This window comes from Cupressus sempervirens, chromosome 10, assembly GCF_028749045.1.
Source record: "Cupressus sempervirens isolate cs-2001-9-10 chromosome 10, ASM2874904v1, whole genome shotgun sequence".
Lineage (NCBI taxonomy): Eukaryota > Viridiplantae > Streptophyta > Pinopsida > Cupressales > Cupressaceae > Cupressus > Cupressus sempervirens.
The window spans coordinates 11826071-11838360 of NC_143127.1; the positions used below are offsets into that span (position 1 = coordinate 11826071).

Below are 12290 nucleotides of genomic sequence, written 5' to 3' on the forward strand. Positions count from 1 at the left end.
AAAAAAGTATAACGCCCCAGACAACTCCGGATCTGGTATCAGAATCTTGAATGCAAAGGAAAATACAGTTAGTAGTGAAAACAGATACTTATAATTAACCCACCTTGCAATCTAAAAAGACTTGAGTATAGGGGAGGAATAATTGAAATACAATCCGATAAATCCAAACGGAATAGAAAGTTATGTCGTAAGCCAGACAAGATTAGAAACAAAGAAAAAGAAATATGAAAAGCATTTAAATTGTCGGAAAATAATAGTCGGAATAAACTTTAATGATAGGGACTGACAATTTTCAATCCGAGAGCTCCTATCGGCTTAAATTAAAAATTAGGAAGTTTGATGCATTAGGCAATAGTTCTGCTCAATCGTTCCTCCTTTTCTCAAACCAAGCCAGAAAAAAATGCATTTTCATATATTACATGCACGAAGTTTCTTTCGATGACGGACTTTTCACCCGAGGAGATTAAAATGAATGCTGAACTCATAATTTTGTCGCTGCATTTAAAACCTTTTTTTACATTCGAAGTCAGGCCTCCTCATCGATGATTCAAACCTCACAAATTCTTCTCATTACACGCTAAATAAATACTGCTGTTAATGAGCTACGGTAAGCAGCTCCCCTATTTGTTTTGTTCGAATCAAAGAAAATAGCAAGCTTATTTCCCCATTTAAAATTGTTAAAACCTCTTCGGAGTTCTTCCCCTTGCTAAATATAGCTGAAGATGAATTTAAATAAAGATATAGGGTTGCTAGGAAAATCAAATTGGATTTAGCATTTAAAATAAGATCTCGACAATATTTATGACCGGATATTACAATCTGTCATTTACTTGGAAAAAAAAACTCCCCAGCCACATAGAAAAGCCAGCTGAGACAAATGGTGTTGGCCAATCTCCAGATAAAAACTTCTTTTTTTATCAGATTTGCAAAAACCCTTTTTTTTCTCAATTTTTTGATGTTTTCTACCAAAAAATATGGTTATCAGGAAGAACAAAGATTGAAAATTTCATGAGAATCCATTGTATTTTCATTTTTTAAAATTTGGTCAATGGTACATTTTGTATGGAGGATAATCGCTCCCCAGACAAATATGCCTGCTGTTTTGGACACCAAAAGCTTACACTTCAAATTCCTATCGGTTTTAATTAATTACAAAATTTGGATCCCACCTCAATTACAATTCCAGCATATCACTGTTACCCGTCCTCTGTAAAAAAACCAAAGGCCAATAATCAGATCTGTGCCTGCATTGCAAATTGATTGTAAATTATATAGAGCAGCAATCATACTCGTCTCATGCTGCACAAACTGACTCAAGTTGAAAATGGAGGAAGCTTTACCTAGTTTACAAGATACAAAAGTAATAAATGTCGAACATTATGCATGTATTATTCGCCTTTATTTTTCCAGCACTGATATTCGGTTTGCGGGCCAGAGACAAATTTTTAGGCCAATTGTGGACCTGTTCTCACACTAAATAGCCTATAGGCTAATTAGAATAATCTGATAAAGACTTACCTGCACAAATATACAGCTAGCTAAAAATAAAGTGAAAAATATAAGTGCAACATAAAGGTAAGCTAAGCCAAAACCGCCGCTGTAGAGAATATATAAAGAAATCTCTACGGAAAATCGTCTCTTCCCAAGCTGCAGCCATTGTCTGCCTCAAGAATTACATCAGGCCTGCTACGGCAAGATAACGGACTGCAATTGTCTATTATACTGTGAGATATATCGGTTAAGAATATTTTAGATTACCACACATCCCTTGCATGAGACAAAAATTTTCGCTGCAGATCTTTTGCCAACTCCATAGTATCAGATTGATTTGATTCAGCCATCTGAACTCCCCCACTTCTGGAATAGATGAAGCTTCTATTAGCTATTCTCTGAACCACACTAAGACTCAATCTTAACACCAATTTGCCATTGGTAAGCACTTGCAAGACAGAAGCTTCATATGCAGGGTTACAAGCAAGACTATGCAGTAAAACCAATGCCTCCCGGACCAAAGTAGCTCTGTATACACCCATTAAAACACCACATATAAATAATACATTTGCCATAAATAAAAAATATACCAGACATATTTCTCAACTCAAAGAAAGTTTCAAACGTATGTATATACCTTTCTTTGTGAATTCCTTCTACAGTGTTCTCTACCTTAGCCGCATCCTTTTCTTCTTCATCAATCTCAGAATCAAGCAAGGTAACAAGCAGCAACAAAATATTTACTCTTTGTTTCTGTGCATCATTTGAACTTTGTGAACCACAGTGCTCAACGTGCACTTTTTTTTTCTTAATAGAATCTGAATTATGAATTCTAGCGTTTTCTGTCTGTAGACTATCATTCCTTCCTGAATCAAGACAGCTTATCTGTTCTGGTAGATTATCACAACCAGAGTGCGTAAAATTCAGCAAACATGATATTCCCATGTTTCCAGATGCGGCAATAAATGCAAGCACATGTAAAGCACGCCTACGAAGGCCGTATACCTGCAATTCAAATTTAATTTTGACATGCAATTCAAAAGAACCATAAAAATGTGATCCAGTAAGCTCAAACCTTAGTACCTGCTTGTCATAGCCTGCTCGAGAGATACACTCAACCAAACCCTGCAGAACCATCTCGTTTGTGCCTTCCATGCATGACACATCTAGGTTGCTACTTTTGTTCCCTGTGTGCATTTCAATATCTTCCTTGCGACAACAGAACAACTTGAAAAGCCTTGGAGCTAAAATTGAAAGGGAGAAACAAATTACATTCTTATCACTCTCCAAGTAAAACTATGCATTTGACACGCCAACTGTGAAAGAAAGAAATAAGGCTATCTACTTGTACTTTTATCAATCCAACTGTATTTACATAAGCAAAACGCAGAGAAAATGCAGACCTACAATTTAAGAGTAGAAACAAAAGTTGGACTGCTTGCAGTTGTACATCTACACCAACTCTCTTTCTTAAGAATTCAGATAAGCTTCTGTAAAATAGTATTTGACCATATCTGGTCATTTAAAAAACACCTCAGATATTCATAATTTCATTCAGGTAATAAAAAACATGCAGAATAGTGAAAATATACTTTGGTTAAATTTAATACACGTGTGGAGAACCTGAACTTACTGCTCTCTCTCTGTATCTGGACGACTCTTCATCACAATTAAATTCATTGTGGAAATGGCTTGAAGTTTTATGCCTATGCTTGCACTGTCTAGTGCTACCTGGCAGATCTTCTTAAAGAGTGTTATCCAGTTTACAAAATGAGGTCTGCAGGCCTCATAAGCTGTTGTAAGCATTTGTTTGTCAGAGGTTGCCTCATTCACTAGGGGCATAATTCTGTCCAATCCAGTATTTTTAGCTGCATTCCAATCTCTCTTACCAGGACTTCTTTTACAGGAAAAAATTCTCGAGGAAAACGTTTGTGGAAACATGCAATCATCCTCATTCATATTGTCACCACTTGCCAACTTATTTGATTCGTGTGATTGCAAGTTTTGATTGCTTCGTCTGTGAGGGGAGTTTGGATGTCCAGAAATGCCTTTGTATGCATATCCTTGAAAATAAACCCTACGACAAAGAAAATTGATCACAAGTTATTAACATCCATATAGAGAGGCCACAGACAAAATTTACTATGGCTCTTCGAAGAAAATTGTTGTATGCTCAATGTTATAGCCTACGACAAAGAAAATTGATCACAAGTTATTAACATCCATGTAGAGAGGCCACAGACAAAATTTACTATGGCTCTTCGAAGAAAATTGTTGTATGCTCAATGTTATAGCTACCGTTCCAACCTGATAGGCAATGCAGTCAGGTCCAAACAAAAATGATTTTGTAAAACCAAGCTAATAGATTGATGTTATATAGCATTCCAAAAACAACCACCTTCTGTTAGAACAAAATCATAAAGTTACCAAGGAAAGCAGTCTTGTCAAAGTTAAATAGTGGGGTTAAAATATATACCGCTGAATGAAAAATCCCAACCTGTGTCAATCTACCAACCAAATTGTTGAGCGATTGCTTAGATCATTTGACTGATTTCAAAATCGCTTTCAGCTCCTGAGATAGCTCCTTAATTAATTGTAAGTTCCCCTGCTAGCTCTGCCTTAAATATTTCAGTTTAGAATCAGTGACATTATTTTAGAGCCATAATAAAACATTAGTTTATTATAGTATCCTTAAGAATAGATATTATAAGGTTTGGGTAGTTAGGTAGCGAGGGAATGTGTCGGTCTCCTTAATCTGATTCATTGCTTCTTATTTGTTCTAAAACTTCCTCCATTAAATCCATATGTGAACTCCATGTGAATCTGCCAATATTTGTAGCAGGCTTTCAGTCAAACCTTCTTGGTTCTAAGGGTTTCCCTCCTTAAAACAATCCAATCACTGTATCTCAGCAAAAAGAGAAAAAGCTTAAATGAAATAATCTCATAACATATTCCCAAATGAATGAAGAGCTTTGCTTATATAAAATCACTTTATAATATAATGTTATTTTATAAAGTTATTAAACTATTAAATAATATTATTTTTTCTCCATTTCACCCCAAATAAAGCTGTGACTGGAAGGCATCGCTATTAAAATTTATTAGCCTATCATGATTGGAAAATAAGCTAACCAAGCTACTGGAGAGATTACGGAGAAGATGGCATTAAATAAATGGCCATTTTGTGATTTCGTTAAAATTGATTGGCTTTGATGTAGCTCCATTCACCATTTCCCATAGATACTTTTTAATAAGGATAAATGGTTGGTTGACTTTCCATGTGTGAAAGTCTTTACCTTCAAATTGCTTAATTAATGTGCTTTTTTTCCTCCATATTGAAAATATTTGACCCTCACAAATCAGATTAGTGTCAAAGGTTTCAACTGATAATGCACCTTGCAATGATTAACAATTTCACAAGTTTACATACATATTAATCAACTAAATTGGTTCTGATAAACAAACCCTATTCTAAACAAAACGAATTTAGACTACCATATCACATCAAGTTGATTTCTGTATGTATTTTACCCTACTGGAACTCTACCCAAGTTTCAAAGATGATCATATTTTGATATGTCATGAAATTAAGTTCAGCGTAAGAAACAATTCAGGTTCCACAATACATACAATAATTAGCATAGTCCCAAATTAAGAAGGATGGGGTATTAATTGCCCAAAGGAACTTGGACCCAGGCATAATCCCGTGTTGCCTTAGCTGATCAATAACATCAATCTTATTTAATTATTATCGATTGACTATAATTGGCATTTAGATATTGACCCAGACATAAGCCCCTGTTGCCTTAGCTCATTATGATAATGTTCAATCTCGTAATGTTAATGACTGATACGTGTTGCCGTTATGAAAGGTGGTATAATGGTATTTAATGCTAGTACCATTTGGAGTTATTATTGCTGTTTAAAGGTTTGCTGGCTTGTCTCGGTATTAGTATTCTGACTTAGTTTGACTGACATCATTTACCTGTTGAACCTTTCACTATAGAATCACATATTCATCTGTATGCCACCTTTCATATCAGCAATGCCAAAATATCCTTCTTCAGTCGATGGTTGTTATCATGGTGCTACAGAACCTCATAATATGTTTTTAAGCAACTTTACTTCTGCATTTTACAAATCACCAATCTGCACTGTCTTTAACAAAACCCTATGGTTTTACATCTTTCATTAGCTACTAAGACAGATGGATATCAACTTCATTAATTACCATCCAATATAAACTCATTTGCTGCATATTAACAAACACCAGAGCACTTGAATCATTACAAATATCGTATATTGCTATTTTTTTTAACTTCATACTAATCTTTCGATTGCTTCTCCTCAGACTTGTTCAAAGCAGATCAGCTGCAATCAATATCTGGTTTGTGAACACATTGATATTTGAGTGGATAATAAATATCATTGCAAGGAGTCTACATATGAATGTCCATCTTCATGCTTTCTTCTTCCATACTTGAGCAGTCTATAAAAATTTTACTGTAATTTTGTCTCTTCTAGGGACTTCACAGAAATATAATTCTATTGTAATATTATTAATTTAATAATTTATTTATTTATATTTTTATTATTATTTATTATTATTTTCTAATTTAGAAAGGGGACATCCCATGGTAAATAAATCTATCATGGATATGCAGGAGAAAAAGTTGAGAAATAAGATAAACACAAAATATATGATCCATGGGAAAAATCTTACTGTTTAGGATGTCACATGAGTGATATTTTGTGACACCCAATTTTGAAATTGTTTGTGCAAAAGGGATTTTGGGAAGGGTTGTAATGCCCCCTTTTTAGCAAGTAGCAGTTAATCATAGACTAACAGAATGGACAGACGTTCCACTAATTCGGTGGTTCACTCTTTCTTCAGGCAACTTGCCAGAACAGAATGGGAGGTATCAGTTACTAACGTAAAATATTTTAAGTTGCCAAGTTAAAACAATTTAAGTCTTAAGTAATATTTTCTCAAAAAGTGCATTTATAATATGAGTGAGGAGAGAAAGAGATGCTATGACTTGGTGCCTTTCTTGGAGAGAGAAAGAGGAGCTAGGAATTGGGTGTCTTTCTTGGAGAGAGAAAGAGGAGCTGTGAGTTGGGTGCCATTTGATAAGAAAGGTAAAAAAAGTGACTAATAAAAAAAGAAAATAAAAAGTCACTTTACTTGGAGGCTACTCCACTTAAGTTGGAAATAATTCGAAAAACTAGATTTAAATCAGATTTAAGTGGGAAACACTAATAAAACCCTAATTAGGACTTATGGTTTGGGAATTTGATAAAAAAAAATAACTTGGAGATCATTTTGATCATGATATATGTTTTGTTGACTATTTATCTTTGCCTCTTGAGAGGAGCTTTGCTAGGCCTGAGGGGTTAGAGCAGTTTGTGGAGACCGATATGTCCCTAGTGTCAATGAAAATTTTGTAACACTCCTCGACACAAAATAAAATACCAAAGGTCGCTCTATCCTCTCTTTAATAAAATCTTCAAAGTGCTAAACAATGTGATCACAAAGTCCACTCCAAGGTTCCTAATGCGAGCAATTTTCTTCTCGAGATAGACTAAATTTGGCTTGATGTAATGCTGGCACCCAAGGGGACTTACGTAATTTTTCTAGGATGTTAACCCAAGTCCAAGTTTTGCCAACTTCTTTCAGCACTTTTTAATTCAAATGATACTGATTTGAGTTCTCTGAACTTACTTCTACAAAAAAATGTTCGAAAATAAAATGCAAAAGAAGATGGTTTTAGGAAGGTAACTCTAAGTTTCTAACCCTAAACTAATCTGATGGATTGATCCTATAATTCAAGAGATCGATGATGCAAAGGTGAAATCAAGCCTATCTTTTCTTTGCCAATTTCAACAACTCCACAAACATGGTGCATTCTTCTAAGGTACCTTATAGATTTGAACATCACTCATGTTCAGTAACATTTTGAACAATGAACAAAATAATAGAAGTTATGTTTATCCTTCAAAAGTTCAAGCTAACCTTACACTACAATCGAAAATCATCCAATCATTAGAGGTATGAACTTAATAATCTCACCATAAGCAATACTATCAATCCCTCATTCATTTGCTACTAACTTTGTAAAACAAATCCATTCTAGTGAGAAACAAGAAACCATGCTAACTTGCAAAAGAGAACTTACACAAAACTTCAATTAGCTTTTTTCTTTCTTAAGAAGTATTGGTGCAACAATTTCTCTAGAATATCTCCCGAGTCCTAACAAATGAAATGAGAAGGGTTTATATAGGCACCCTAAAACAAACAAACAGTTCAGATTGATCCAAGATCAATGACCAAGATTACAAGATAGAACCCTAATTAGAGTTTATTAGAAAAGCACAATTAACTATTGAACTATTGGATGCTTTATCGTTGACATGTGGCAAAAGGAGGAAAATCCATTTGCAAGCAAATTCATAGAACCAAAATCCAAGATGTGATTCCCTTTGCTTTGCTCTCTATCCATGAATGAACTAAATCTAACCATGGCATATTAAGGTATCCAAGTGCACTCCTATCACATTCAAGGTTTCAATTTATTGACTGAAAGTATTTTGCCAATTGCTCTCTTGCTTGTGAAAATTGTTATGTAGCTCATAAGGGAAACCATGTCATCTAGCCAACCATCCTAGATATCTTCCATTTCTTTGAGTCACATCTTTTTTCACATTCCCCTTCAATTGTTCAAAGCTCCAGCAGCATCATTGATTTGCCTAGCTTGGACAAAAGTCAAATCTAAGAAAAACAATTTACAAATCAGACTCGTACGACCCAATCTGCTGAGGGGGTGACTTATTTTTTGAATATTAAAAGTTAAAAAAATTCTGGATCCCTCATTTTCCGCCTATTTTTTTCAGATGTGGTTCTGCAAAAAATGTTTGGGGCACAGAAACCCAAGTTTTGTCAACTCGCAGGGTATTGCAGGTGATAGAGTTCAAGACACCATAACAAGACACATTCTCAAGCCCCGCACAATCACCGTACCAACTTAACATTACCAGCAACTCCCATCAATGACAACCCTATTTTAGTTTATGTTCAATCACTGTCATATATAAAGAGGCTTACAGTAATTCATCCCACTGATGTGGGATTAAAAACGCCACAGTGGTGGTGTATTTTTTTGAAGCACATGGAAGCTTTTGTTTGCAGCCTCTCAGTCATGTCATCAACAAAGTGGTCATCCATTTAGCAATGAATAAGCCACATCATTGAGTATTTCTATAAGTTTGTTTAAAATCATTGAGCATGAGTTTTGTTTTCTACTCTACATAATGCTCTCTTTGATTGCTTCATTTTAAGTGTTTGAGCACTTCTGTATATAAAGAGCATATAATTTTGGCATCCCATGAATGTGGGGTAAATGTTTCGGCAGCCCACCTCACAAATTACACTTTCAGTCTTGGAGGCAATTTTCAAACGACCATAACTTGGTCATACGAAGTTTTTCAGTGCATTATTTTTTGATTTGGGATAGTTTCTTGTGCTCTTTTCAGATCTGCATTTAGTTTATGATCGTGATGTACGAGATTTTTGAAAAAATCATATTTTCACAGCTGTAGCTGAGTAATCCTATTTTTTGGGACTTTGGAGGCTTTGTTTGGGCTCATACAAACACATTTTCAGGTGCTGTTTTATTTGAAGTGCATGATTTTTTGGGTACTTTACAAATTTTCTATTAGATTGTAGGCTTATTTAGAAAAAATATCACTTTCAGCATTTGGTCTATTTTGTCCTAGTTTTGGCACTTGTAACTGATTGGATCCTTGAGTGATCTTGTGTCTTATTTGTTTGAGTCTTTCATAAAGAGGGTTTAGGTTCACTTCTAGAATCTCAGGGTTACACTTACGAAGGGCTTCAGCTAGGCACCATCCAATGGTCCACTCCTATAACCTTCCCAAGGTTATCCCTTACACCTTGAACTTGCTCTTGGTCCCCTCCTTGCAACTAATCTCCAAAGAGCAATTCAACTTACAAAGAAGATACAACTCCTCACAACAAGCCCTATTTCCAAAGACATTCCAAGAAACCTATACCCCTTGCAAATTAGGATCTTATCACCTAAGTCACAAAGATCACGGGTGAGTGTTCCTCCATGTCTAAACACTTCCATAAGTCCAACTTATTCCCTTTCAAGCAATGACAAAGACCCCCAATGTGATTTTGCCCAATTAGGCCTACTAGGTGACCTAATAACAATTAGCCGTCCAAACTGACATTTTAGCCCCTAACTTCCAAACTCCAACACAACTAGATCACAGTTCCAGACATCGTTTTGGCACCTCTACACAATATCACAAAACTAGATCTGGGTTTTGGGCTTGACCAAGTTAACCAACACTGAGCCAATTATGCCTAGTAGGGCTAATTCATGTGATTTGAACAAAACTCTTCACTAATCATTTTTTCTTGACAAGAGGCTTGATGTTTTATGTCTGCCTATATCTAAGGATACCAAAACATCCACTAGGCTACTCCCACACTTCCATTTGACTCCTCTGCAATTCAATCTCCACTCCTTGGCTTGTCACATCCAAATGCCAAGCCTAGGACTTTTGTTCTATCTGTTCCAAAACCACTTGCTTCTTGTAATGTACATGGAGTCCTAACATTCCCCAAAGAATTGGTCAAATTCAACAGTGGAATGTTAGGAATAAGCCATTTGAATTCAAACCCTTAGGGTTGCTAGGCTTCCTAATCCAATCCTCACAAAATCCAATGACTCCTCGATGTGTACATCGAATGACTTCAATCCAAATTTAGAGAGATGTTAACTCATTAGACTAATTGTCCATCACCATAGATCAAGATGCCCAATCAGTATGGGTGCATACAATAACAATAAACAATGAAAATAACAGGAAAAACTTGTGTTTCAGCAAAGCGAAACCTTCTTCTTCATTCCAAAACTTCATCGTTCATTACATCTAAAGACTAATTGTTCATGACCATAGATCAAGATGCCCAATCAGTATGTGTGCATATAATATCAATAAACAATGAAGATAATAGGAAAAACTTATGTTTCAGCAAAGCAAAACCTTCTTCTTCATTCCAAAACTTCATCATTCATTACATCCAAAATTATTCATAGGTATCGATGTTTTGTAGCTCCAATTAGCATGAATGCTTGATGTTGCTAGAGGTATGACTGTATGGGGGACATTGTCAGTATGTCAGAGAGATGATTGAGTGCTTATGTGTTGCATTCATGACTGTGTTTGTCATTGATGTCAATATATCAGTTTTGTGGACAATTCAGTCAGAGTTGTAGAGGAAGATTCATTCGGCGAGGTTCCTAGTTAGAGAGTTATGTTCCATGCACTTGGAGGAGAATTCAGGAACGTGTTATGATGCTGTGCTTGTATTCGCAGAAAGAGATGCAGATTTGCGTGAGTTAAATAAGATTTTGTGGAGATTGCTCTCAGAGTGAGTTTTTGGAAAGCAGGTACTGTTAATTGTGTCGTGTCTTTTTGGTGAGGTTGAAGATCATTCAGCGCGCTTGGATTATGGTAGAAGACATGTTCAGGATGCTTTGACTAACATGGCGGAATCAGATGTTCATTTTGTGAAGATTTGTGAAGACTATTTAGCATGTTGTTCCCAGGTGGTCAATTATTGTTAATATCATTGTGGGAAGTGTTTATTGTAATGTGACGTGTAAATGTAATAACTTAGTGTGGTCCTATGCTATTCATTGTAAATTGAGAAAGCCTCAAGGCCGACTCAATTACTTATTTTAGGACTTGGTATAAAGGTAGGATACTTTCCTTCTAGTTGATAGTCCAACGTGGATGTTTATTGTTTATGCAAGCTTGAATGTGAACTTGGCTTAGATCGGAGCAAAGATTGATGTTGAGGATGTACTGTGAGCTCCAAGGAACTGTATTAGCAAAGGAGTTGTTGTTTAGCCAGTTTAAATACTTGGAGATGTTATCTTTAAGATTGTTGAGTCAAGACAATCTTGAAGCAATTTGGACAGTGGGTTCAGTTGTCTTCCTATCAATTCCTAACAGGGTTGCCATAGCTCCTAATAGGGTTGGAATCTCCTGACAAGGATCCAAAGTCTCCTAACAGGGACTCATATGTACTAATTGTATTCCAGTGGCTCCTAACAAAGTCTATCATTTCACAAGGAATTTGTATATTAGTACATCATCTTGTTGGAATCATTCCCACCGAGGTTTTCCCTTTGGTCAAGGGTTTCCCTAGTTAACAAATATGGTGTTATTGTGTATGCTTCTCTCTATTGTTGTTGCATCTTTTGGTTACATGTTTCAGATTTGATAAAGTTATTATAAGTTGTTTTAAACACATAATTGATTCACTCAGTTATATTGGACTTTACTCTCTAACAATTTATGTCAGATAAATCCTATGATACCAAAATATTGAAGATATATATCTTATGTGATATATATATTTACATATGTCTAAAATTTTATTAGGAGAAATTAATGTAATATATATAATAAATATATATATGGTTAAATAATCAATTATTATTATTATATTAATTTCAGCATAATGAATAGACATGTCCCATGAGGAGATATGTCTCTCTCTTTTCCTTATAAACACCAAATTAAGACCTTTAGGACCCTAAAACACTTATGACCCCCATTTGACATATTTTTGAGGGGGTTGACCAGCATTGCCCTACCATGATCCTTTTAGGACATTGTGACCAAATTGGCCTTATGGCCTTATTACAAACATCAATGGCCTAATTGAGGCCTTATTACAATAGATAGATCACAACCAA

At 35.4% G+C, this 12290-nt stretch overlaps 1 protein-coding gene and 1 long non-coding RNA gene across 5 annotated transcripts in view; one reads left to right on the top strand and one right to left on the bottom strand.

The window, feature by feature from the left end:
- The first annotated feature begins 263 nt into the window (after positions 1–263).
- The window catches only part of LOC149532314 (uncharacterized), a 113585-nt gene continuing 101558 nt past the window's right edge, over positions 264–12290 (top strand). The window contains exon 1 of the long non-coding RNA XR_016356663.1: positions 264–607. This is a non-coding gene — a long non-coding RNA (uncharacterized LOC149532314). The remainder of the gene's footprint in view (positions 608–12290) is intronic.
- Positions 1005–12290, bottom strand: part of LOC149532315 (uncharacterized) — a 119487-nt gene continuing 108201 nt past the window's right edge. The window contains exons 9-14 of one of the 4 annotated variants that reach the window (XR_016356661.1): positions 3125–3568; positions 2899–3005; positions 2575–2735; positions 2129–2496; positions 1341–2019; positions 1005–1207 (exon numbers count right to left, since the gene is read on the bottom strand). Coding sequence is in view for 2 of the 4 variants with exons in the window: in XM_089803018.1 (XP_089659144.1) it covers positions 1755–2019; positions 2129–2496; positions 2575–2735; positions 2899–3005; positions 3125–3568 (1345 nt within the window). In the remaining 2 variants the exon portion in view is untranslated. Of the gene's footprint in view, positions 2020–2128; positions 2497–2574; positions 2736–2898; positions 3006–3124; positions 3569–12290 lie in introns of all 4 variants that reach the window. The other 3 variants (XR_016356662.1, XM_089803018.1, XM_089803019.1) reach the window with 3 other exon arrangements.